The following is a 27,200-nucleotide window of genomic DNA, read 5'->3' on the forward strand; positions in this document are numbered from 1 at the left end:
ATAAATGTTCTCAAATCGATTGAATAACATTTTTAAATAAATACCTTTTTTATATTCTGAGGTATAATGTAAGTCCCCTTGATTTTACTTTGCCTTTCTCTGATAGGCTGGCCTCGACTAAAGTGGGTGGTGACAGATTCAAAATACCTGACAAAGCCTTCCAAAGAGTGGCAGCCGCACATCCCCACTGCCAACACTGAGCCTGCATATATCGAGGTAACAGAGCGGCTGATTGCATGTTGCAGTTACTGCTTTCAAGGAGACGACATTCTATAACTGGCTGACCTGAATGTCAATAAATGTAAAGCGCGTTGCAGGTTTGCACAAATATTTACATGTACTCTCGTGTATCCTCTCTGTTTAGTACAAGGCCAGTAAAGACGGCACAGTGGTGGGTGTGGCTGTGTCTAAAGTAGCCATGTTGACCCACTGCCAAGCGCTGACCCAGGCCTGCAACTACTGTGAGGGTGAGTGAAGAATCGTCATCATCCTTTATCGGAAGCTTTCCTCATCAACATATTTGTTATGAGTCTGAAGTCACTTGTGTCTTTCTTCACTTTTAGGGGATAGTTTGGTGAATGTCCTGGACTTTAAAAAGGACATGGGCCTGTGGCATGGAGTTCTCACGGTGAGGGTGTGGGGATGCATTGGACTCTTTCTGCCATTTTACAATTTAGTTGAATGAACCAATGTGCGATTTGTTATGATGAGAAAAGCATATATTATACTGTCTAAGCTGCCTGATCAGGTTTGTTTTGTTTCCAGGCTGTGATGAACAGGATACACACTATCAGTGTTCCCTATGCAGTCATGAAGGCTTGTCCTCTCTCCTGGGTTCAGAGGGTCCACATCCACAAAGGTAACACTGCTATCAGCTTGAGTCGTGCCATATAAAAGTATAATATGATGAATGTTGAACATAACATTACTTGCCGCTATTGTTGTGCAGCTCGTATTGCTTTGGTGAAGTGCCGTGATCTACACTGGGCCATGATGGCTCACCGGGACCAGAGAGACACCAGTCTGGCGTCATTACGTATGCTCATTGTTTCTGATGGTGCTAACCCCTGTGAGTACTTTGTGACTCTCCAGCTTTGGGAACCTAGGTTTTTTCAAATTACACAAATGAGATGTAATGTGTTAAATTCCCTTTCTCTCGCTGTCAAGGGTCGGTTTCTTCCTGTGATGCCTTCCTGAACGTGTTTCAGTCCCATGGGCTGAAACCTGAGGCCATCTGTCCCTGTGCCACCTCCCCTGAGGCTATGACAGTAGCTATACGCAGGTATGTAACTGACCCATATATATTTTTTATGTTGCATCATATTGGAGGAAAAAGATAAACATAAAATAAGATCGAAACCCCTTCCTTCTTCTAAGTCCCGAGTCCCACCTACCTCCCATTTCCTCCTTCTTTCCACCCTCCATTTAAATCTAATTCCGATGAAAAGACATTTCGGTTAATGAAAAACAAAGGAATGCCACACTGCTTCCCTCAAGGTTGATTATCATTTTTACTGGTGTAGCAGATTGGATGGATGTGGACTCTTGTATGTGGTGTTGTACATAGGTGGGAGTACAGATGGCTAACGGTAAGAACAGATGGGATGGATGGAAATGCTCATGATTAATCAAATTCTCCCCTGTGCAGACCAGGAGTACCAGGCACACCCCTCCCAGCCCGTGCCATTCTTTCAATGGGCGGCCTGAGCCACGGTGTCATCAGGGTCAACACAGTGGACAAGAACTCCGCCCTGACTGTACAAGATGTGGGGCATGTCATGCCTGGAGGTGAGGAGGGAAAGATGAATGAGTCAAAAGGAAAGCATGAAAAAACTAAATGAAAGATGGGTGTTTGCGGAGAGATGCTAAAAAAATATTCCTGAGCTACAGTATGTCAATGCTTCAATAAGCAAATATGAATGTCATGGAAAAGATGTATTTTAAATATGTTGGTTGTTTCACAAGTAATTCAATTCAATTCAATTCAGTTTATTTGTATAGCCCAATTTCACAAATTACAAATTTGTCTCGGAGTGCTTTACACACATACACACATGCCCATCCCTGCCCCAAAACCCACATCGAAAACCCCCCCCCCCCAAATAAAGGGAAAAAAAAAAAGGGAAAAGAAGAGGGAGCTCCCAAGGAGGATCCTCTCCTCAGGGATGATGGATAGAATGTATAGAATACAGAAGGACAAGTTAAAATAGTTAAATAATATATGAGAATATAGTAATAGTATGAAATAGTTCAGTTAGCAGCATCCATCAGCGATGATGCGGGAGGGAGATCCATCAGGCAGATGGTGGGGGGGAGGGTGGCGGAGTCTCAACAGGACAGGGCGTAGTTTAGAGCAGGAAATCAGACGACCACGATCATCCATCAGGCAGGGCATGCGTCCCGCGGTCCCGTGAAACCAATGACATGAGAAGTCAAAAAGAAAGCAGGGGAGAGAGAGAAGTAGAGAGTAAAGGAGGAGAGAAGAGAAAAAATTCATGGAGAGAGAAAGAAAAGATAGAGACTCAGCAAAGTCTAAACTAAACCCCGATATCAAGGCCTATAGCAGCAAGTCAAGGGGCTGACCAGGGCAAAGCTCCTCATACAGGGTCTTAACCTGAAGGAGGAAGGTCTTAAGTCTTCTCTAAGAGGAGGTGACTGTGTCTGCCTCCCCTGTTGACTGGAAAGTTGGTTCCAAAGACCTGCCTGGCTTAAACTTTTTAAGAGGCTCTGAACTACTTCCTGTAGACTCTACTCTAGGAAAGTCAAGTGTTTAGTGGGAGCGCTCTCTTTAGTAGCGAGGGGCACAATAGCTTTAAGAGATGATTAAGAGCATTATCAATGAAGGCTTTTGTAGGTTAAGAGAAGAAAGAAGAATTTAATTCTGATTTTTACTGGGATTGGGAGCCAGCAGAGAGCAGGAGGATGCAGGTCTTCTTCTTTTTCTTTAATATTGAGAAGAAGCAGCATTCTGGATCAACTGAGGGACCCAAGAGATTTAAAAGAGTATTGTAAATATAGTTTAAGTAATCCAGTAAGTAATCTAACGAAAGTAACGACATTTTTTTTTCTCTTTTGAGACAATTTGTTTGCTTTTTTATATGAAATTTTATTGAATGAGAGATAGATTGCAGAATTGGAGAATGAGAGTATGGGTTACGTGGAGAAGAGTCCCGGAAGCGATACAAAGATGATATTGATTCTTTAGGATGGTGTTGGATGCCAGGACAGAATCCACTACAGAATCCACATCACCAGATCATTGATCTCTGAGGTGATAAAATTTAATAAAGTTTTGCGGTTTCATCTTAATTATACATGTTTTTGGTGCAGTTTTTTTTTATGTTTTTTGTCCAGAGCTTATACTTGAATTTTTAAGTCTCTTGCTCTTTTGGTTTTATCGAGCTTTGTGTGAGTGTCATCTGCATAAAGATGATGGAGTGTTATAACATATGTCCCAAGCAACATTGGAATAATAAATAAATAAATTAGGTGGTCCAAACAATGAAACAGCCATTACTATTTAACAAACTTCGTCGATGTATTAAATTTCGTTTAACCAATACCAAGCAGAAATATCTGAGAAAGGAACGATTTAAGGCCTATGCCAAATGCATGCCATAATCTGGTCAAGTCTCTGTAACAGGTCAAGTCCTTCATCATGGTGTACTAAGGCACTAAGGTCTAACAAGACCAGGACAGAGAGAGGAGTCCTTTATCTGCTGCCATTAAGAGCTTTTTGTAATTTTCACCAGTGCCGATCGGTGCTGTGGTTTTTTAATTCAATTGACTATTATTTCAAATTGAAGAGGAAGATGGTTAAACGCACACTTTCGATTTGCGTCCACTCTCAGGATCTTGGAGAGGAGGGGAGGTTAGAGATCGGTGGAGAGGTTAGGGCTTCTTCAGGAGAGAGTGGGGGCTTCTTCAGGAGAGGTAATATAACAGAGACCTGAAGGTGTGGTCACACGTGGTTATATAGACGAGAGCCTATAAAAAGAGGAGTCAAGCCAATTAAAGGCAAAACGTTTTTTAAGCAGCCTCATTAAAGGGGGTTGAAGAGACAGGTCCAATTAGGATGCAAAGTTGATAAAGAGAAAACCTCAAATTGGTTGACGAGAAATATTCCCAAATATACACCAATACCATAGGACTCCTCTCGGCAAGAAACTTCATTCCAAATAGATATTTTCAATCAGTCAGGTATAGAGAGAATATTAAATAGTTAAAATCTCATAAAAATCTTACCACTATAAAGTCATTACCACTAAGGCTTATAGGAGGTGCCTCGGCTCAAGAGAGCTGTGACTCTGTCACTCCTGCTACCTGGAAACGGTTATGCTTTTCTATTTTATTGTTTTTATTTTTTTCTTTATTATTCTCTGGCAATACGGAGGGCCTTCTTGATGGCCTTATGTGTTTTAGGCTTCAAAGCTAAACTAGCGGAGTTCTTGAGATTAGTTGAGGGCCTGCTCGATGAGCTTCTGCTGACGGTTGCTTCAGTTCTTCAGTGGAGGGGGCCTCCTTCAGAGCAAACTTTCTTCTCAGAGGGTTCTCTTCTTCAAGGGGCATAGTCAGAGTCAGTGTCATTGTCAAGAGAGCCTATTATCTGTCAACAAGATCATCTGTCAACGGGAGATGATAGTAGATAGACCAGCAGAAGTTATATTATCAGTTCGAATCTCTAATCAAATTTTGACTAAATCGCTAACTCAAAAGTATACCACTAGTTTGACAACATCTGTGGTGCTTTTGACTAACGGAGTACACTCTAAAAGTCAAAATTCTTATGAGGATGTGGTAAGACGCTCAAGGATTCTGTGTCAAAGCCAGAGAAAAGAATGTCAACGTAAATAGAAAGAGGAAGTTTCCAAAGCTGTAAGTAAGAACAATGTGGGTCCTGTAGGACAGAAATATGGTCCAACAAGGATCATTATCAAATGCAGCATGGATAAAAAAATCAACAACAATCCACATATCGGTTAAAATCTCCAAAACTTATAATATAAATCCTTAATGCAAAAATATAACTGATATGAGAATTGGCTGGCAAATTGAATATAATGAATTGGTGGCGGTACAGAGGTTGAAAATTCAAAAAAGATTAGTTAATTGTTTTGAGGGTTGGTGTAATGACTAAGCTTTCAAATGAGGTAGAGTGTAATTTTGGTTGAGGATTAATTAATAGGATCGATTCAATTCAGGCTAATATGCCTCCTCCTCCACATCCTCACTCGAGGGAATGTTAATATGATTATTCTCTGGAGGAGATTATTCATTCAGTAGATATTCTTCATGGCTCAGGAAGATTTTATTTTTTCAATAATATAAGCTAGATATCAGATAATAAAATATTATTCAGCAAAGCTTTACATGACAGAGACTTTTGTTGAATTGCTTTAATTTAATTATTTTAATTTTTTAAGCTTATTGTGTATTGTTATAACTGTTAAGACTTGATTGGTCTCTTCTGCTTCTGGCTTTTGATTTATTTATTTAATTGAAGTGGCCGTAGACACAGTCACTACTCTACAGTAAAGTCAGTGGGTGGGACTGAATCAACCGGTTCCTGGGTGTGAACAACTTGAACTCCGTCTGTGAGAACCGATCGAAATGAGAAGATTCCCCGGGATGATCATCGGTCCCTCCATCCATTCTGAAAAATGCCGCGCTCAGAGCAACTTGTGGTTTGCCTCCTCATCAGATCGGAAGGTTTTCTTCAGAAAGTCTTCTCTTGGTTCCCAATTTAGCCATTGATATTCGCTACACCACCCCGCAGCCAGCGTGCATAAAGATAAACACGTATAGTGGTGTGTTGCAGCCAATGTAGTCAAATCTTGGATCTTTCCGCAATCACTTGAACACAGCTTCAATAACATTATCTCAAGCTAACTTTAAATCTCTTGAGTTTTATTTTTATTACATGCTGATTCAAAATTAATGTCATACAAGATTTCTATGATGGTGATGACGTGTTTTATGACTGTTTTATTACTGTGTTTATTACTGTGTTGTGGTTCGGCTCCTTCCTTCAATAAGTACAGCCATTAAACTCAGTTGAGATCATACGTAAGTTAACGGATGTGATCAAGCCAGATATAAGACTGCAGCAGGCCAGGCACACCTGTTACATACGCAAACCATGTCATGAAATGCTGACACTTACATTAGTTTTAGTAGCACCTCGATACAGAAGACAACAGGACTCACTCTCCACCCCTCCAAAGGTGCACAGCAATACATCTGCTCCTCCTGAAACCTCCATAGCAAGAGGAAGAATACCAGTTTTTAATTGTGCAATTAAAGATCTTTGGCTTCGAGGAACAGCAAGATTTAATTTATTTTCCAGAAGGATGAGGTCATGTAATCACAAAAACGGGCTGAAATATGCAATTTCAATTCATGAAGTCTATTACTTCTTTGAATGCTGCCTTTGTGTGTCTCCAGCTCTGATGTGCATCGTTAGGCCAGACGGGCCTCCTCAGCTGTGTAAAACAGATGAGATTGGCGAGATAATAATCAACTCCCGTGCCGGGGGCAACATGTACTACGGCCTGCCTGGGCTCACTAAAAACACCTTTGAGGTATAAAAGTAAAATTACATTTACAACCCGCCTGTGCTGACACAATCAAACTATGATTCAGTTTCTTTCTTTGGCGCATATCTATCATTTCTGTGTTCAGGTGATACCAGTTAACGCTAATGGAGTTCCCATCGGAGAGATACCATTTGTGCGGTCAGGACTCCTGGGGTTTGTTGGCCCAGTAAGTATCACCATTTCATTGCAGTACACCATCTGTGGTAACGTGAGCTGTCCTGAAAACCCCCCTTCTCTCTCTGTCTTGGGTCCATATACTAATGTATAATGTAATGAGTCTTGACCCCGCTGTGTATCCGTCTGCTCCGTGCAGGGCAGCCTGATCTTTGTGGTGGGGAAGATCGAGGGTCTGCTGATGGTGAGTGGGCGGAGACACAATGCTGATGACCTGGTGGCCACCGCTCTTGCCGTGGAGCCAGTCAAGACCGTGTACCGCGGAAGGTAAGGAGACCACTAAATTCCTCAAATACAAAGTTTGAGTGGAAAGATGGTGCTCTGTTGGTAAAGTGTGGACTCTAATTTATCGCTGCTGACACCTGGTGGTACAAGAGAGGTGCAGCAGGGCATCGCTGCATGTAATGGTGGTGTGGTCTATAGATGTCTGACTTACTCTGAATCGTCTTACGTTTTTGTGTTTCAGGATCGCTGTGTTTTCAGTCACAGTGTTTTATGATGAGAGGGTAGTGATTGTGGCGGAGCAGAGGCCCGGCGCCAGCGAAGAGGACAGCTTCCAGTGGATGAGCCGAGTGCTTCAGGTAAATCAGCTCATCAAGTAACAGGAAACTATACACATATCTTTTTTACTTGCGATAGGTAATTACACTATCATGCAGTGCATCTGTAATGTAAAGACACAAGCACCATGCTGTCAACTTTAGTCTTGAATTTTTTTTTTGTGTTATTAGTTATTTTGTAAACAACTTTCCTCCGCAGGCTATCGACGGCATCCACCAGGTTGGCCTCTACTGTTTGGCTCTGGTCCCGGCCAACACCTTACCTAAAACACCCCTGGGTGGCATCCACACCTCGGACACAAAGCAGTTCTTCTTAGATGGCAATCTGCACCCCTGCAACATCCTAATGTGTCCCCATACGTGTGTCACCAACCTGCCCAAGCCCCGCCAGAAGCAACCCGGTAGGCAACGCTGACCTGCAGACAGACGCCCCGAAGAAGGGAGACATTGTTGATGTTCCGCCTGTGAGAGTCAGTCAGGGTCATGAAGTGTTTTGTAAAATTGGAGCATGGGGTTACATAACGCACACATAACAGTTTCATAATTTTGGAAAGCAATGTTTCTGCCACGTTAGCCTTTGGTTAAGGCAAAGTTCGATGATTGTTACATAATCGGCATAGTTGAGCACAGCCACCATTTATCATCTATGTTCACAACATACTGCAGTCCGAATGTTTATTTTACACACATGTACAAATTAAAGCTATTTTGGAATCTCACAGGATTACAACTGAGGTTTTCTTGGGTGCTTTATTGTGAAATGTGCAGTGTTACCATCATTTCAATTTTCCAATCCTATATATTATTTTAATTGTTTAAAAATGTGCACTCACATAGGACTGCACAAGATCCAGATAATGAAAACATTTTAAATGTCTTAACAGAGGTCAACACACCTCAGGTTTATACAACCCCTTAACTTTAAGCCCCTTAACTTTAAGAGAAAAACAAACAATAACAACAAATTAAAAAGACAAAAATGTAAAGCTATCTAAGCACATGAAATACTGACAACGAGAAGTACACAAAACGAGCAGAAAAAATTACAATTAAAAACAAAGAAATATTTAAATATATATTCTAAGACATTATGAATACTGGCAATTTCCTTTTATCCATCTTTCTGCTTCACACTTTACACTCTGCTTCTCTTTTAGTTGGTGTTGGTCCTGCATCAGTGATGGTGGGCAACCTGGTGGCAGGGAAGAGGATTGCCCAGGCCGTGGGCAGGGACCTCGGCATGATCGAAGACCAGGATCTTGTACGGAAGGTAGCGTGGCCATGAATACTGCAGCTCTTACTTTCCAGACCCCCACGAACTCAATATCTGATTACTTCCAACACATTCCCACTTTCTAAAGAGACGTGTGCATGTCTTTCAGCATCTGTAGGAAAAACATGATCAGTACCAAAGCTCATACTGTGTTATAATAGTGGATCGTTAAGTTTAAAGTCTTTCTACTTCCGGTGTCACTTTGGTTCAGGCTCAAACAAAGCTCAGTTTTATAGATAAAAACCTGGACTCTTCTCTCTTTCTGCTCTCATCATTCTCTGGACGTAGCTCTGTATGTGGCCCACTGTGATGGTAAGAATGACGACCCCCTTCTGGCACTTTCCCCACACCTTAGTTTATTCTTGTCACATTATTATATTGTGACATGCTTTGCATGTATATATTATTACACTATCTGTGTTTCAAGATATGCACCTTCTGTAGCTTTTCCTTGTTTTACTGCAAAGGTTCCTTTCACATCCTAAGTTATTGCTCATTATTTTAAGAGCTGTATTAGCTCAGAGTATGTGGTGTAAATTATTTGCACGTTTGCAAGAGATCGTTTATGCCAGACAGCTGTGTACTGAGGTATGCAGTCGCTGAGCCGCAGCTTATTATTTTTTTTTCAGGTGTATTACATTGTTCCGTCATCACTAAACTATTCTCTGTAGAAGCTCTTCATGGTTGTGTTTATAATCATTCCTCAAGACTATTAAAGCACAACCTCAGAGATACAGTACATACATCTAAATATGATTTATTTTTATTTCAGCATCAGTATTTGACGGAGGCTCTGCAGTGGAGGGCACAGACAGACGCAGACCACGTCCTCTTTGTTCTTCTTAATGCCAAGGTATCAAACTGATGTGTTTACATGCTGAGAAACACATTACTACTTGTGTTTGTGGGGACGTTGAATTCCGGCCTCTGTGCATTACTTCAGGGTGTCACAGTGAGCACAGCGACCTGCGTCCAGCTTCACAAGCGAGCGGAGAAGATCGCTGCAGCGCTCACAGAGAAAGGCAGCATCAACACCGGAGAGAACGTCGTTCTGCTTTATCCTCCTGGTGGGTTCTGCCTCTTGCTTCCTGTCTGTGTCGACCTATTAATACTCTACCGTTTTAATTATCGTCAGTTTTCTACACCACTCTATCTTTCTCTCAGGAATTGATTTGATAGCCGCCTTCTACGGCTGCCTTTACGCTGGATGTGTTCCTGTAAATGTCAGACCACCGCACCCTCAGAACCTGGCAGCCACGCTACCGACTGTCCGCATGATTATTGATGTGAGTGGGTGCTCTTTTACGCATGTATGTGTCTTATTGCATGCTCATGGGTTTGTGTGTACTTACATGTGTGTGCAATAACTTAATCCTAGTATGATGGTATGTTCAGTTGTGGGTTATGTGTAGATATTATAATAAATAACCTGTAGACATAAGAATTTGAGCCACCTGTGATGACCCTGCTACCTAAAAGAACATGAATGTTCTGATCGATTTTGCAATTGAGCAACCTTATTTCTGCAATATTAGACCTAAAGCAAAACAAACAAACGAAACACTCAAGTTCACCAAAAATCCGACAGAGGATCGAACTTAAACAGACTGAAGGTGTGTACCTTTTATAATTTGGATATTGTTTTTTCTAACTGTGAACTATCCCGCTTAAAGTTTTAAAAAGGTCAAATTAAGAGATCCCTATCAGAAAGGTTTATGTTTATTCTTAAAAATCAATATTGTATCTGGTTAAAAAATCCAGTATCTGTCGGCTATAGAAAGTTAGATCATGTTATGTGAATTGGTGCATGTGTGCTTATGGATGTTTTAATTAGATTACTTGTCATTTGTTGCATCTTTTCCAATAACAAATGACTTGTGCGTATGTTGTGTTACCAGGTCAGTAAAGCTGCATGTATCCTCACCACTCAAAGTCTCATGAGGACTCTGCGCTCCAAAGAGGCTGCTGCTTCTGTTGACATTAAAACATGGCCAACAATCATTGACACAGGTAAGAAACCAAAAGATAGGATTTGTTTTTAGAATCGACATTCTGACGTCAGAGCAGAAAAAGCTCAGGCGTCCAATAATGATCCCATTAAGCCATGGTGGTGTGAAGCATCATTGACTTTATTATTTACACCTGTGATTTCTATACTGACATGTCAAAATGTCTTCGGTGAAGATTCTCTTGTTCAGGCAAAACTTTACCATGAGGTCATTTATTAACAGGACTTTTTAATACTCCAAAGTCCATAGTTCACCTTTAACACATATTTACACCATAAACCCATACTAGCTGTGCAGTTTTAAGACAGATGTTTTGTGAACAATTCACATATTTGTAATATGAATTGAAAAAGATATGTTTACGGTAGTTGACTTTCTTATTGGTCAAATTCAAAGTAAAAAAGTCTGTTGCTTGTAGTAGTCATAGTGAGTGTAAAGTTAGTCGTGTATAAAGTGCAACGTTCTACCAGAAGTGCTTGTGTCAGTTATTGTCGACCGTTTGAAGTATTTAGACAAACAGGAAGTGGGGCATTTCTCGGCAGTGATTTCTCCAATTATATAAATTGTGGGTAGACAAACATGTGGGTAGATAAGTGCTTGATGCATTCTATATGTCTCCTTTGTTTTCCTTATAGTATGTGTGTGTTATCTTCTGTTAAACCCTTCCTAACAGCATTTAAATTAGAATGAGTTGATATTTGATTCTAGTATTATTATCGAAGAGTAATAATTGAGAGTATATTTATTTTTGTTGTGTCATTATTGGTCAATATATTTAATAGTTATTTATGTTCCCTGTAAAATAGATGACCTTCCTCGGCGCCGGCCTCCCCAGATCTATAAGCCGCCCACAGCAGAGATGATTGCTTATCTGGACTTCAGTGTGTCCACGACAGGCATGCTCACTGGGGTCAAGGTATGGTGGATGAGCTTCACTTTCAAATGATGCAGTGTCTGCTCTTGATCCTAATCCAATACCCTGTTGGTATTAGGTACACAGCTGTGGAGCTCCTACTTTAAGCTGTAGAGACCCAACAGATGAGGGGTTCCACTCCTTAAAGTGGCTATGATGAACATTTCCAAACAATGTATATCAAATGATAATGTAACCTACAGTGATAACATGGATGTGCACCTCCCTTGACTCTACAGAGATTTAGACAGAGTTTCAGTTCATTGTTTAGCTTTCCGGCCCACAACTGTAGTGTTTTGATTCACTCTCATAGCACACTTTGAGCAGCAGCTGTCTTCAGTGGACACGTTCTAAAATCCCACTGTACACTACTTGCTCAGCATCAAACGACAGACAGACACAGTTTGAGAAAAGCATGAGAACATAGTGGAGCACCTAGCAGCTAAAGAGACAGATATTTCTCTCAGGTGTTGGAAGAGGAAAAGATTTAGCTAAAATAGCATATTAGACGAGCATTCATCAAGAACCAAAAACAAATAAATGCTAATGTTGCTCAGTCAGCCTTCATTTTATGTGGAGACATCAAATTAAACATAGTTCCTGCAGCTGCATGATATGTGAGAAGTGAACTGAGCTATGAGCAGTTCATGAGCAATTAAATCCTGAATGTCTTCAGCCACCATGTTTGCCTTCTTAAAACAAATCCATGATTGCCCGGCAAGTGGTGTGATCGATCAGTCAGGAGCAGGAAAAGCTGTCGATGATGAGCGACCAGTCAATCATCTATTGTACAGTGTTCCTGTTTGACCTGTGTCCCGATATAATGTCTATTTACCTTTGCCAAACCACAATGAGGGAAATCAGAATTGTGAACTGACAGAGTAAGAGAGAGAAAATGTCTTCTTTCTTAACCTGCTAAGAGATACAAATCCACTTACGTACATTTAACTCGATCGAATGTAATAGAATTCCACCATATGCGCTGTTGCACTGGAAAAGGTGTTCTCCTGTAGCATGTAAATTACTGAGCAAAGTAGAAGAAGGCAAGTCTGGTTGACAGAAGCATTAGAAAATCATTCCGGGAGATGCAACGGGGTTGGTGTGCCATTTGACTTTGTCTCTAATGTAACTTCCTGTTGGTTGCAGATCTCTCATGCAGCGGTCAGTGCAATTTGCCGCTCTATAAAGCTGCAGTGTGAACTCTACTCCTCTCGCCAAATAGCCATCTGCCTGGACCCTTACTGTGGTCTGGGCTTCGTCTTGTGGTGCCTCGCAAGGTATGACTGTGTGTGTATGACTACTGGACTCTGGACTCTGTAAGCGACTTCGGGTATTTAGAGAAGCGCTATATAAAATTGAAGGTTATTATTATAAGGTGCAGTAAAACCTACAATCCTTACATGCAATGTAGTGACGTTCTCTCTGTTGTGGTGTTCCACCATTCATCCACTTTTTCTCCCTCATGTTTTGTCTTTTAGTGTTTACTCAGGTCACCAATCCGTCCTGATTCCCCCCTTCGAGTTGGAGAACTGCTTGTCTCTGTGGCTGAGTACGCTCACTCAGTATCGTATCAGAGACACCTTCTGCTCCTACTCCGTCATGGAGCTCTGCACTAAAGGACTGGGCACTCAGACTGAGTTACTCAAGGTAAAGGACTACCGGTATATACATATGAGAGAGGGAGCGGGAATCCTGAACGAGAGATATGTAATATTCCTGAAGGTTTTGATCATTTTGTGTGGGTGTGTACTATAAATATGTATTATGACGAATGTAATCACGTTCTTTTGTTTTTTTCCAGGCCCGTGGTGTGAACCTGTCATGTGTGCGGAGCTGCGTGGTGATAGCAGAGGAACGCCCTCGACTCGCCCTCTCACACTCCTTCTCGAAGCTGTTTAAAGACATCGGGCTGTCGTCCAGAGCTGTCAGCACTGCGTTTGGTTCACGGGTTAACCTGGCCGTCTGCTTGCAGGTACACCAACCAACTTAACCTGGCTTCACATAGAAGTACACTTTGAATTATACCTAGATGAGAGACAGTGTATGAACCTGCTCTTTGTGTGTCACAGGGTACCACTGGTCCAGATCCATGCACGGTTTATGTGGACATGAAGTCCCTCCGACATGACAGGTAAGAACAAATGATCATTTCAACCAATGACAGGTTTGAACTAATAAGTCCAGCCTACTGTCTACAACGGAGTTTGGGTCTTCGCTGATGTTTCAGATCTAGAGTGTAGATTGTAAATTGATTGATTGTATATGCCTCCTTATGTAGAGTGAGGCTGGTGGAGAGAGGAGCGCCTCAGAGTCTTCCGCTAATGGAGTCTGGCAAGGTGAGATGCTTTACATGTAAACTAATGAATGAACAGATTCACTCATGTAATTACTATTTTTTAGTTAAAAGTCTATGACAATTTTTTCTCATCTACAGATACTGCCAGGTGTTCGGGTGATAATTGTAAATCCAGAGACCAAAGGTCCACTTGGTGACTCTCATCTCGGAGAGGTGAGATGTACCTGTATATTGTAAAGCACTCCGAGACAAATTTGTAATTTGTGAAATTGGGCTATACAAATAAACTGAATTGAATTGAATTGAATATACTACACAACATGACAGCATCTTGACCAAACAGTGGGTAACGCCTTGTTCCTTCTAAAACCAAGCTCTGACCCAGTGTGTGTTTCTCTCTCTCAGATCTGGGTGAACAGCCCTCACAATGCCAGTGGCTACTACAGCATCTACGGAGAGGAGAGTCTTCAGGCCAATCACTTCAACACCAAGCTCAGCTTTGGAGACCCGCAGACCTTATGGGCCATGACGGGATACTTGGGTTTTGTGAAGAGGACTGAGCTGTTGGAGGCCAACGGGGGTGAGTAGACCCTGACGGACCTCAAGGCTAGATTCAAACCAAAATGGATTGGACTGAGACAGTCTTATCTCGATTAGATTATTACGAGGTAGATTAGGAACTCTTTTTTGGAAGCACAATCCTGGCTGTTTACACATTTCTTTTTACTTTGTCTGCATACTTTTCTGGGTGGATTATGTTGCCTGCATTTCTGTTTACAGATCGGCACGACGCTCTCTTTGTGGTGGGCTCACTGGATGAGACCTTGGAGCTTCGAGGGCTGCGCTACCACCCAATTGACATTGAAATCTCTGTGTCCCGGGCTCACCGGAGTATAGCTGAGAGGTGAGAATGGTCTTGATAAACATACTGACCCGACCCACACTTTTCTAATGTTCTGAGGAAACTACAGTCACTACTAAAATGCAAACTGCTTCAATGGCTCACAGTGATACATAGATTTATTTTCACTGTGACGAAAGCGAATACCGGTTTGACCCAAAAGGTCAAACTATCCCTTTAACATTGCTTCTGGATTCTCGTTCCTCACAGTGCTGTGTTTACGTGGACCAACCTGCTGGTGGTGGTTTCAGAGCTGTGTGGTTCAGAGCAGGATGCGCTGGACCTGGTGCCTCTGATAACCAACGTGGTCCTGGAGGAGCACCACCTCATCGTGGGTGTGGTGGTCATTGTGGACCCCGGTGTTATACCCATCAACTCCAGGGGAGAGAAACAACGCATGCACCTTCGTGACTCTTTCCTCGCTGATCAGCTGGATCCCATCTATGTCGCTTACAACATGTAAGGGGTTGTGTTGGTCTGGGCTTGTTTAAACATCATCCACATTGTGGATGCTTCTGCTTCATCTCCCCAGCGCTCGACTGCGGCTTTGGCAGAGGATGAAAAGGAAAAGGCATGAACCACATGTATTGCCAACCAGCCCTGTGTGACACCAGCATATCTTGGCCACTGCATGTCTGTGATTGGACCTGCCATGTTTGGAGTTCTTCACTGTGTTTTATAGATAGAATTTTGCAAATGGGAAAGAAGCAACTTGTACTGTATATGGCAAACAAAAACAAAACCCTGTTTTTTATAGAAAGGGTGAAACATACAACAAGACCACTTTGGAAATTATTTCTATAATATAAAAGAATCCATTGTCTTATTAAGTACCTTCCACACACCTCGCAAAATACTTTCCTTTCTGTTTCCATACAAATACCAGGAGCTATTAAACTTGGATCACCAACTTGAAATATTTGTACACGCACACAAACGCATGCTCTGAGCACTTGTTATATCTTACTACGACAGATGAACAAAAGAGCGCAGATGAAAACAAACCATTAAACAAGTAGTCAGTCTCAGTTTGTGTGCAATATTTAGAAAACGTATTTTGTCCCATGATAATGAAGCCAAAAACTATTTCAAAACTTTCCTGCCCTAAAATATTTCCTGCCTTATAAAACTTTAGCCATACATTTCTATCTTGAATTTGAATGAATCTGTGATTAATGGCTGTTTACTCTCCTTTGGTTTTTGACTAGTAGTGTAAATCCTGACCGATATCCAAAGGGATCAAACTAAAAGAGCAAAGTGGCCATATTCTGTACTGTACCTATAAAGGCCTGTTGTATTTTAGATACTATGTTACTGTATAGATATATTTTAATTGTATAAATGCTAGACTTGTCTCTCATTTGATCTTTATGGATAGTTAACCCAGATGTTGGATTACAATTGATGCAGAGAGAGGATTGTAAATAAGATTTAACAGTTTTGACAGTACTTTTGAAATGGAATATTAGTCGTATAATGGTGGTCAAAGATAATTCACTTTAAAGCATTGTTAGTCAGGATAGATAGAACATTGCACTTTCTCAAAAATCTATTTTATTATAACAATGAGGCATTATAACAAGAGGTATATATTAGCATATATTATCGTGCTTGAAGAGCAATGAGAGTTTACGAGGAGGGCTATCACTGTTAATGCCAGGGAACTTTCCTGTCTGCCATTGAAAGAAAAACAACACTTGGCTAAAAACCAATAAAATGACTTTTTAGGCTACCGGGTTATTTTGTAAAAGTGTTCAAAAATATAAACAAAATAGGCCCCCAACCCCTTATCTAATATGCATTGACATTGTATTGGTAGACAGTCACACACCTCTCATTTTTGTATTGTAAAATAGAGCATTTGAGAGTTTGTTTCTTCCCTTTTCCTTTTCACACTCAAAGTTAATTCAAACTGTGTTTTGTATTTGTGCAACTGTGTTAAGAATTACTTTGAATACTAACAGGATTGTTGTCAGTATTTAAGAGTCTGTAGTCAATAGATGCAAGTCATCATGTATCTAGATAATTTTCTTTGTTATGTCACTGGATTTAAAAACACTTGTGAATGCAGTTGCAAAGCTGAGCTACATCTAAAACATCCTTGATTGGCAAGTAAAGTAATTGTATGAAAAAGGGTGAAAAAAGAGAGAATATTTGCATCAAAATGTGTTTGATTTACTTTTATCTCATGCTTTCCTTGTGCTCCTTACCATAATGTATAGGTTATTTGTACTGGATTATACTGGATTTCAGTGATCAACAGTTAATATAAACATGTACATATGTGTTGTTAATTTTAGACTTTTGGAGTTTTCCCATTATAAGATACAATCATGCCAAACACAATATTAGACAGATCATCTAAAGGTAAACTGGTAAATAATCTATTGAATTACTGCACTTTGCACTGGTGGTACTTACAGCAGGTGTCTACTGTGTGGTATAACTATCCCTATTTCATGTTACATTAAATGTGTTACTAATTTTAGATGTATAATGCTTGACATTTGCTTTTTCCAAGTGTAAGTCCACCTAGAGTAAAAACTAACAGCACTTAATCTCATCTTTTACATCGCATCCTTCGTTTGCAGCAGAATGTTTGCATGATTCAGCCAAGCACAAGAAGAAAGGAAGTAGAGGAGATATGTATGTATGAAACTGTATATTCAGGGAACAAAACTCAAAACACAGGGATGGACCAGGTGGTCCCTTGGTGCAATCTGTGAATAATACCCATAAAATGTAGACGTTTGTCAAAACGAAACTCCTTGTTATTAAGGCAGACTTAATGAGCAAAAAGAGGGGTTACTGACGACCCGTGTCCATATACCATCTACCTGCTTCGCTGGGGAGTCTACAAGGGCTTCCTTTGGTTTCCACTCTTTTTCTCTGTCAGAGTTCTCACACACTATGCAATCCCAATGACAGTGCAATTTAATTTAAAAGCTTGCACAGTCTGGTGAAATAAACATGATGCTTAAACATTTTATAATAACTAAGAACAGAGGACTGATGACATTTAACCAGTAGTGTACTTAAGACTGGATTAACTTCTCTTGAGCTGTTCTATCAATATTTTGTGTATGCACTCTTGTTATGTTGTATATTAATTATTTGGTGAATTCTATCCTGCTCCATGAGGGTGTGATCCACTGATGTATCTTTAATTTTAGGGAGGTGTTTTAACTCATACAGTTAAGAAATCAAGGTGGTACCCCCCTTTCCATTTCTCACTTATTTTCTATTTTGGTTTGTTGTACTTTGTTTTATACTTTATGTGAAAGTAATACAGAATAAACAAAACCATGTAATTATTTCAGATGTCCTTATATTCTCAATATATATCCTGAGTTTAGTAATGATGTGAAATGAACCTCAAAGCCTAGACTCTAAATATAAAGTAGTGCACAATAAACATGTAACAGCAGCATTCTGTCAAATTGCGGGCGGCCGTTTGACGCGAATTGCGTAATAGTAAGAGTGCTATTAGTTGTATTATTATGTGATACAAATAAATATGTTATTTGTATTATTATAAATAAACTAAAAGCTAGATCATGTGAGACTTGAGAGAAGAAATGACACATTCATCCTCTTGCAAAGTTTAATTCACAAACTGTAAATGCACTGTTGCTCAATCCACCCATAAATTAAACAAACAAACAATGTTTTAAACTTTAATCGTCAGCCTTCACCTTCTGTGTCCGGTATGACCAGTGTCTTATGCACTTGATGAACATTGTGTGACTGGTTTGGTTTACTGGCTTTATAAGTTATGCTGCTATTACAATAGCGTGTAAATGTTACATGTAGCATGTTACATCACGTCACTTGGGCAATGCACTGTGCTGTATGTACAAGTGGGACTTTTCCACCCTGTCCATGTACATCTAGCAGTTGCTCAAACTCTTCACCAATCACAAAGCCGAAATAAACTATTACGTAATGCATCTTTGCCAAGCGGCACCGCCCATTTCCTTTGGGAAAAAAAGTGGTCAGCTATTTTTTAGCTGACATCTTTGTATTTTTAGCTGTTAGCCACTTCTGCTAAGTAACTTTTCAAGGCATTTCTTACGCCAAAGTATACACACGAATTGCGCGAAGTCCACGTTGAGAACAACAGCAGTTACGCGGTCGTGAAAAGGTAAATTATGGCTGGCTGAGCGGTAATTTTGTGCTCGTCTGGCTGTCTGCTCCGCTGTGGCGGTAATGGCGGCTGTTGCTTCGTCAACTCCTAGCCGTTTTACGAAAAGGGAAGGTGTAGTTAGCTTAATGGCTCCCCGTCTCGCTGACGTCTATTGACGCGGTAACTTGCGTGCCAGTGACAGAGTTACACATATTTGCTCAATGAAGCTAAAGCTCATCCTTCCTGTGAACTAGAGCAACACAACTGGCCCCGTTCTTAGTTCTAAAAGTGTTCTTTTTCACCATTTGAATTGGTTAACATTCGTTTAACTGAACGTTAGCTCCCGTTAACTAGCAACGGGGATGTTAGCGAGGTCGAACATTGTAGCGCGAGGGACTGAAAGAACAACTTTACATGTCGGCGGGAGAAATCCGTTGCGATGAAGTCAGCCCGCTTAAAAACGTGAAACTGCAGCTTTTAACTCAGGAGGGTGAAAAGTTAACAATATTGCCTGTTGGGCCTAGCTAATTTCCTTAACTCCATGTTTACGTTAGTTGCATTGGCTAACACGATTGAACCAACAAATAAGTAGATTGTTTTCGTTAACTTAACGTTACCTGTTCAACTTCATAAGAAAGGGTTAACCCCAGTATGGGCCAGTGATCTGATATTGCTCTGATCTGTTGCACATTGTCGGGAAGAGTTGTTTATTATATCAACAAATGGCGCACAGGCTACAGCGGAGTCCAGCATCTTACAGGCAGACAAACCCCGCCACACACGGTTGTTGTGTTACATTAGCGCCATTGTCAAACGGTAATATTGATTTATTTGTTTCCAGTTACTATGGAAGAAGTACAGCAGGGCAGCAATGGCACCGAGTTACAGACCGCTACCATCACATCCGCTCAGTTCTCACAGATAGCCCAACAGGTAATTCATAGATCGCTTTCTCAATGCAGCACCTTTTGAAAAACTCGCAATACTGCCATTCTGTATTTCCACTGAATCTCTTGCAACGCTATTACATCTCTTTTTTATTTTTACGGTTGTCATGCTTAAAGCACACTTAGGTGTTAAAGTTGGCTCATTAGTACTTTGTATTCAGAGATGAATGTTTAAGATCGATCTATGAAGACCGCTGTATTGATCATAAAGAGACTTCACATCGTTCTTTCTTTTTTCCAACCTTTATCAGCAAAGTAAAAAGTCAACTAAAAAGGAAATCATATCTTTAAAGAAATCACAAAGAATATTCGGTATAATGATATATTAAGTAGCAGAAGTGCTCATTCTCACTCTCTGAGTTTATATAAGACAGTGGTTCTTAATCTTTGTGAATTTTAATATATTAAAAAAACAGAAAATGTAGTTGTGCAAACCTACAGTCAAATTACATAATATTATCACCATATATATTTAAAAAACGTAATATCATCTTGTCTTTGCAAAAACAATGGTTTGGTTAATCAAAAATAATCTACAGCTGTCAATGACAGTTTTTATTTAGGTTGTTTATTTTGTTGAATTTAGGTCCACAGTGCGACCCTTCGAAGATTTGAGTTTAGGGCAACTCTGAAGAATATAAGCAAAATTCCAATATGTTTCATTGTATTCATTCATTATGGTAGCAGAAGCATCGGTGGTATAGCTCAATCTAATGCTGTGTTCACACCAAAAGCGACGCGTTTTTTTCGCGCTACGAGATCCCATGCAAAGTCAACGTGCAGATGCGTGTGGTTGCAATGGACGCAACATTACTCCAAGCTGCGCTTTTCAATGAGCTTCTAAACTCACTTTTTTGTGCACATTATATGATGGTAATTGCCGCAATTACTATGTATTGTAAATTTTTAAATTGTGTTTGGGTTTTTGTAGATGTCACTGGGTGGTGGTGCTGTGGCCGTTGTACAGCTGCCAGGGGGTCAGTTTCAGGTTCAAGGGGTCATCCAGTCTGCACAGTCGTCAGTCATTCAGTCCCCTCAGATGCAAACTGTACAGGTAAAACCACTGGCTTTTCTTGACACTGGACTAATTGTTTTTCAGTGACAGCCTATGATTCATTTATTTCCTTCTTTTCTTTTTTACAAACCTTCAATATGCCTTTTTCTCCGATGACTCACATGCAATTTGTTAATGTATCTCTCTTTCAAGGCCCTGGGTTCAGATAGTGACGATTCACAGGACTCATCTGACAGTGAATCTGTAGCCCATAATACAAGAGAAATACTGGCAAGACGGCCGTCATACAGGTAAAAAAAAATCAAGACACATTACAAAAAAGAATTTCAGAGAGAAATTCCATCTCAATTGATCTTCCTTCTCTCACCCTGCAGAAAAATCCTAAATGAACTGTCATCTGAGGAAGTAACACATATTGAGGGAAAGGACAGTCCGGTATCCACAGTATCCACCACCCAAATCTACCAGACCAGCACCGGACAATACAGTATGATCTTCTCCGTGCAATAGTACTTGAATAAAAAAGAGTGGTTCATTTGTCCTGTGAAATTTAGAATTTATTATAACATGTTATTCATCTCCAGTTCACAAAATAATCATTAAAAACATATGTTGGATTTCTGCAAAGGGAACTTTTGGATAAATATGATTCTTATGGAATACAATGTACTGTATGCTTCGTGTTCATATGCTCAGAAGAAAATGTGTACATCAGAAACCAAATTTCTAGTAAAATGGGAAAATTCCCCATGTCTGTAGTAAAAAAAAAATTTAACCTATGAAAAAAGAGAGTACTCTGCAGATCTCAGAATGTACTTAACTAGCTAAAAAGTTAATTTTACATATGCGGGACCCATTTCTGATGCCATCTTTGTGATAATTTTAGTTACAATAGCTGCTAATGGCACAATCCAGCTTGCTACGTCGGGGACTGAAGGCATTCAGGGTCTACAGGCAATCAACATGGCCAACGCTGGTGGAGTCCAGCAAAACACCACCATTCTTCAGTATGCCCAGACACCTGACGGCCAGCAGATACTGGTCCCTAGTAACCAGGTTGTTGTACAAGGTAAGCAAGAAATGTCATATTTTAAGAAAATGTATCTAGTTGTCTTAAAAAATATCACCAATATTCTTAATGAAATAATTGTCACTGATTTTTTTTTACAAAGTGCCATAATCTGACCAGCATTAATAAAATGTTTTTTTACAAATACAGTGAGAAAGTTATTTTATTTAGCGATAAGGGGGAAAAAAGCAAATCCAGCAAAGACGTTGGGCTGGTAGTTTACCTTTAGTATCTTTCCCAAATCAACATGGAATGTGGCTTCACTTCAAAGTGCCTTACATTCAATGAGATGATTTAATTAAAGTGTAATTCAAAATAAAAAAATGTAAATCAAGGTTCAGCATTTTTAGAAGCACGTTTGGTAAACTAGTTAATGGATTGTCATTCACACAGGTTGGAAAATGTCTCAATATTGGCACTATAAAAGTAGTCGCTGAAGAAATAACTTTTATTCTGATGGGCTTTAATGTTATGTTTATTTATAGTTCAACAATAATATGTTAATGTCTAAACTTCTCAAGTGAAATCTTTTAAATGATGTATGCTGTTTGGAAAGGCTGTTATGACTCCGACTGTCAACGCTTGGCTGTCATGTTACTGCAGGTGCAGGAGGAGAGATGCAAACATACCAGATCCGCACAGCGCAGACATCCAGCTCCCTCCCTCAGACCGTCGTCATGACGTCTCCAATGGGACATTCTCAGGGCAAGAGCGATGACCCAACAATGAAAAGGGAAATCCGGCTTGCAAAAAACAGGTACGTGTACAGTTTATTTCTGGGTAAAATCCCAGTCACAGATGCACACTGACACAATGGATTAAATACGCGTGGTAAAGATTACAAGCTTTGTATGACAATGTTACGAATTATGGGAGGGGGGGGGATACACATCCTCTTAAAGCCAAAAGGCAGCTCAGGTGTGTGTCAAGTTGTTCTTGCCATGAATCAAAAGTAAAAATGTATTAGTTAATTAATCAAATCAATTGTGAAAGTGTAAAGTGCGTAGCATATTATGATGGAATTGTATTAAGGCCATTCCCATGCTCACTTATGTCTCATAAGTGGTTACAGCAATTTTTTAGTTTATACTATTTGTTACACCGATGCAGTGCTACATTTGATATTTTTTGTTTTTATCACTTGAGTGGTAAAATGAAATGATCAAAAATCACTCAAAAAACAGATTTAGTACCCAAGACCTTGAGGAACACCATATACATTTTTCGTCTGTTCTGTACCACCCAAGAAACCCTCTTATTGCCAATATACTGTGGAAAGCCATACATCCTCTGATCCCCCTTGGTCTCTCCAGGTCATGTTATAGTGAGGTCAAGTTTAAAAAAAGGGTCTCACTACAATGAAATGGTCACTATGGCAACTAAAGACCTGTGTTCATATGGCTTATCTTTTATGTTTCTATCACAACAATATCTTAACAACATATCACCACTCTACCGTTGTATGATCTGACGAGTATTGCCCCTTTGTTTCATCTCTTTGGACTACAATCTGTTTGACATTGTTTTTTTCACCACAAGCACCGACCGAAGGACTTTGTCTGGATGAGCTTGTCATTGCTCAACCGGCTCTTCCTTATGATAGTGTCTGTCTGACATGAGCTCAGGATAGACAGACACTACCAAAACAAGCATGTCCATTTTCTACATTGACAACTCCAGTGGTTTTTGGAAACGTTTTCTCAAGGCTCTCTACTCAATGGGAACAATTTAAATAAGACACATGAATGCAATTGAGCTCATTGAATACACACACGAATCTTGGCTTTCCTGTCAATGTTATACAATATGTGCAATTCCAAGACTGTTTAGGGATAGTATGTATGTATGTATGGGCAGTATGTTCAAATATAATAATAAAAAATGCCTTTGTATGCCTACGTACTACTTTTTTTTTTAAACTGCATACTTTTTGCCCAAAACTGCATGGGATTAGCATCAAGTGGACATTAAGGGGAGACTGATGGGTACCCATATTCATGCACATATCTTGAGGGAACCCCTTTGAAAGTCACCATGCTAGTTTGGCCCCACCAAAATGTAGCATCATTTTGGAGCGCTATTCAGCTCCCGACCAGCATGACATGGTTGGTACACCTGCTGGTTTCATACCAGTGGCTTCTCTCTAGAGATCGCTCCCGCCTCTTAAAGACTGTAATGTTGCAGGTCTAATAAGGGTTAATTGTAAAGTATCTTTTTTTTTTACGTGTAAAGTATCCTATTTGTCAGTCAATTTTTTGCTTGCACATTTTTTATTGTTACACTGTAACTTTGATATATGTAATAATACTGTACATTGTGATACACTGGGATTTTATTTCTATAATTTTTCAGTCAGACTAACATTGTTGTCCTCCTTTCAGAGAGGCAGCGCGGGAATGTCGACGGAAGAAAAAGGAGTATGTTAAATGCCTTGAAAACCGCGTAGCTGTTCTCGAAAACCAAAACAAGACCCTAATTGAAGAACTCAAAACATTAAAGGACCTTTATTGTGTTAAAACAGGATAACCTGTTTGAATAGAGGCTGCGGAATGGGACATTGTTTGGGAGCGACACCGCTCAGCCCTTTGGACATGAACAGGGTTTCTGGGAACACTTAATTTCAGGCTCCTGAAGTTTTTTTTACTCTGATATAAAAGTGACAATTGATGGCAGTAAGATATACTCAACCAATACATTTTTTTCCACCTGCTGTTTTTTTTTATTTGCTAACACTATAACATTTATAGTTGTGTACATTTTAATACTGGGAGGTTTGAAATGGTGAGCTTTAACTTTGAGTCTCAGTTTGTAAATGTATCCCGTGTTTTTTAACAATGTATAAAAATGTTGCTGTATTTTTTTTATCCTCCAACAGCATCAGCAGAATGTTGACTATAATTCACAGACATTATTCCTGTTTATATTGTGGACCAGCAATTCCCCTCTTTTCTCTATAAGGAGATGTTACAATTGTCATTCCTTCTTTTTGTGCAATGGAATATAAAGGGTAACAAATGATGACATTCAGTGTAGTTTGTTTGGTTGTTTTTTGGCAGTTACTTAGACAATCAGGGGAAAAAAGCAGTGTCCAGGTAATATTTATTATGTACATCTTGGGAGGGCTTTGGAAAGAAGAACAAACTATGAAATGTTGCTGATTCTGTAAATAAATAAATATATTTTCACTCAATAAATGCAGTGGGTGGTGTATTGTTGTGAAACTTGAAGACCTAATTTGAACCCAGTGTTGTCTAATGAATGTTAGTAGTGGACAATGCAGATGTTAGTACATGAGGTTTCGACATAAAACAATTAATCAGAATTGTACGTGTCCGTTGTGTTAGGTTGTAATAGTTTATTTTGATAACATCTGCAGAGGTCTTATGTTTTAAATTAATACATATAGAAAGATATTATAATAGGGAGAATATTGATATTGTTACCTTCGCATTGAAAATGCCGGAAGGTTATGTTTTGATCGCCGTGTATTTATTTATATGCGTGTTATTCGCAAAACTCAAAAAGTATTGAACCGAATCGCATGAAATTTGGTGGGATGATTGTTTATTATCCGGGGACCAGTTGATTAGATTTTGGGATCGATCGGGTCAAAGGTCATGAACAGGTCAAAATGTTCTTGAATCGCATGGAATTTGGTGGGATGATTGGTTATTATCCGGGGACCATTTGATTAGATTTTGGGATCAATCGGGTCAAAGGTCAAGGTCATGGAAAGGTCAAACTCTTTTTTTACCATAGCACGATACATTTTTGTCCAATTGGCATTCAACTAATGCCAAAATGTTCATAATTCAATGCCCAATCTTGTGATATGCGAAGGTATGCGCTCTACCGAGTGCCCATTCTAGTTATTAATGTATTATGAAGCATAGGGGTAATGTTTACTCTATGCAAATGTAAATGACAAGAATTAATGTATATTGCATGAGAGTGACTGTATGTTAGTATTATAGATTGACGAGGCCGGTTGAATTCCGTGAAGTGACTTACAATAACAAGGGACTTTTATTGTGAAAGTGACTTTAATGCGGACAATAACAAGATGGGACTCTTATTGTGAAAATACTTGTTTAGCGACTTGACCGGAAGTGACGTTTTGACCGGGGCCAGGGACATTGAGTATAAAACTCCGTGGATTAGAGAATCGGGTCTCTTCTGGGCTTTCTCCATAATGTCTGCCCCTGCAGTCACTTAAAGGGTACCTGTAGTGCAAAACAACAACGTGCTACATCCATTCGGCGCATCAAATAAATCATATTTACCCCGCCGCTATTGTCAACAAGTCACGCATAGCCCGAGGATTTACATTTCTTTGTCAACATTCCGAGTCCGTGAACGCTTCAGGGCGCAGCCATTTTGCTAGTTATTTACTCATGTCAAAGCTAACTATGACGTTGAGTCGTTGAAAGGAATTCAGCCAATCCGGAGCCACTTCTACACGCGTTGCTTCTTGGGATAGATCGGTGGGCTCAAACCAGTTCACGTCTGGAGTTCACGCCAAGATGTACATATATACAGCTTTTTGCTGTGACAAAACAGCGGATTGCCTATAACAAACAAACTGAGCTATAAAGGTGTACCAAATATAATGTCTTTCCCTCTATCGTGAAACATTCGTAGCGAAGAATTACACAATCTATATGGTCAAAATCAATGGAGATACTGCGAATGCCACGATACACGGGCAGCGGACGCGGCCTTATTCGATATACCGCGGCCTCCATGGTGCGCGGCCTACTGAGACCGCTATATAAAGTATGGGCTTCTTAGTCTATGCTAAAGGATCATCATAATCATGGGCGATAGTATGCAGGCAAATGTTAGGCCTCTCGCTTATGGGAGAATAAAGGTGAATATATTCAGAATATTAGTAATAATCACACCAACTCTGGTGATCGCAAATTAGCCTACATGAAACAACTGGCAAACTTACCGATTTGACAGTTCTCCCTCGGGTGCAGGCCCCCGAACATGTCGGCCGATCATTGCATCAATGAAACATCTCCAGCGCTGGCTTATGCGCGATGTAGCTATCAAGCTCACTCTTTTGTGTGAAGCAGATGAGGTCTAATGACACTATATCATCGGACATAAGTTCGTGCTCTTTACAACAAATGCACTCTATGTCTGTTTTTTGTGGCACATTTCCCACAACTGCACCAAACGTCCGCCGACTTGCGTGCACGGTCCGCACGGTGAAGCATCTGGACCGGCGGTCCTTCGGCATCAACTTCATCAGAATCATCGCTATCATCGCTGTCACAATTCACTAAATGGGGATAGTCTGCTTTTAAAGGTTC

At 40.1% G+C, this 27,200-nt stretch overlaps 2 protein-coding genes across 7 annotated transcripts in view; both read left to right on the plus strand.

Annotated features, from left to right (window-relative positions):
- Positions 1-18,038, plus strand: part of dip2bb (disco-interacting protein 2 homolog Bb) — a 40,768-nt gene extending 22,730 nt beyond the window's left edge. For 2 of the 4 annotated variants that reach the window (XM_056437380.1, XM_056437381.1), the window contains 28 exons: positions 107-216; positions 365-467; positions 564-628; positions 766-859; positions 950-1,069; positions 1,168-1,282; positions 1,649-1,788; positions 6,445-6,581; positions 6,682-6,762; positions 6,910-7,037; positions 7,237-7,351; positions 7,530-7,731; positions 8,488-8,600; positions 8,892-8,915; positions 9,376-9,456; positions 9,547-9,670; positions 9,768-9,889; positions 10,502-10,613; positions 11,419-11,528; positions 12,672-12,802; positions 13,004-13,172; positions 13,327-13,497; positions 13,595-13,656; positions 13,804-13,861; positions 13,960-14,034; positions 14,227-14,401; positions 14,602-14,725; positions 14,933-18,038. In XM_056437380.1, coding sequence (XP_056293355.1) covers positions 107-216; positions 365-467; positions 564-628; positions 766-859; positions 950-1,069; positions 1,168-1,282; positions 1,649-1,788; positions 6,445-6,581; positions 6,682-6,762; positions 6,910-7,037; positions 7,237-7,351; positions 7,530-7,731; positions 8,488-8,600; positions 8,892-8,915; positions 9,376-9,456; positions 9,547-9,670; positions 9,768-9,889; positions 10,502-10,613; positions 11,419-11,528; positions 12,672-12,802; positions 13,004-13,172; positions 13,327-13,497; positions 13,595-13,656; positions 13,804-13,861; positions 13,960-14,034; positions 14,227-14,401; positions 14,602-14,725; positions 14,933-15,185 — 3,314 coding nt within the window. In that variant the 3' untranslated portion in view covers positions 15,186-18,038. The remainder of the gene's footprint in view (positions 1-106; positions 217-364; positions 468-563; positions 629-765; positions 860-949; positions 1,070-1,167; positions 1,283-1,648; positions 1,789-6,444; positions 6,582-6,681; positions 6,763-6,909; positions 7,038-7,236; positions 7,352-7,529; positions 7,732-8,487; positions 8,601-8,891; positions 8,916-9,375; positions 9,457-9,546; positions 9,671-9,767; positions 9,890-10,501; positions 10,614-11,418; positions 11,529-12,671; positions 12,803-13,003; positions 13,173-13,326; positions 13,498-13,594; positions 13,657-13,803; positions 13,862-13,959; positions 14,035-14,226; positions 14,402-14,601; positions 14,726-14,932) is intronic. The other 2 variants (XM_056437382.1, XM_056437383.1) reach the window with 1 other exon arrangement.
- Positions 18,039-18,681: 643 nt separating this feature from the next.
- Positions 18,682-25,073, plus strand: atf1 (activating transcription factor 1). 3 transcript variants are annotated; one of them, XM_056437961.1, is made up of 8 exons: positions 18,682-18,866; positions 19,690-19,781; positions 20,727-20,849; positions 21,003-21,100; positions 21,185-21,297; positions 21,697-21,879; positions 22,483-22,636; positions 23,419-23,777. In XM_056437961.1, the coding sequence occupies exons 2-8, from the start codon at positions 19,695-19,697 to the stop codon at positions 23,444-23,446; spliced, it is 786 nt and encodes a 261-aa protein (XP_056293936.1). In that variant the 5' UTR covers positions 18,682-18,866; positions 19,690-19,694; the 3' UTR covers positions 23,447-23,777. The 3 variants fall into 3 exon arrangements, with proteins under 3 accessions (XP_056293936.1, XP_056293934.1, XP_056293935.1); XM_056437959.1 differs by lacking the exon at positions 23,419-23,777 and adding an exon at positions 24,261-25,073 and having other exon boundaries at positions 18,691-18,866; XM_056437960.1 differs by lacking the exons at positions 19,690-19,781; positions 23,419-23,777 and adding an exon at positions 24,261-25,073 and having other exon boundaries at positions 18,691-18,866.
- Positions 25,074-27,200: the final 2,127 nt, after the last annotated feature.

The sequence above is a fragment of the Pseudoliparis swirei genome, chromosome 18 (genome assembly GCF_029220125.1).
Source record: "Pseudoliparis swirei isolate HS2019 ecotype Mariana Trench chromosome 18, NWPU_hadal_v1, whole genome shotgun sequence".
NCBI lineage: Eukaryota > Metazoa > Chordata > Actinopteri > Perciformes > Liparidae > Pseudoliparis > Pseudoliparis swirei.

Bases quoted from the DNA above. Each gene is read 5' to 3' on its own strand.
- atf1 (XM_056437959.1), top strand. From the start codon at position 19,695: ATGGAAGAAGTACAGCAGGGCAGCAATGGCACCGAGTTACAGACCGCT. The intron at 20,850-21,002 runs GTAAAACCACTG...CTCTCTTTCAAG, and splicing joins CTCAGATGCAAACTGTACAG to GCCCTGGGTTCAGATAGTGA. The intron at 21,298-21,696 runs GTATGATCTTCT...TGATAATTTTAG, and splicing joins GACCAGCACCGGACAATACA to TTACAATAGCTGCTAATGGC.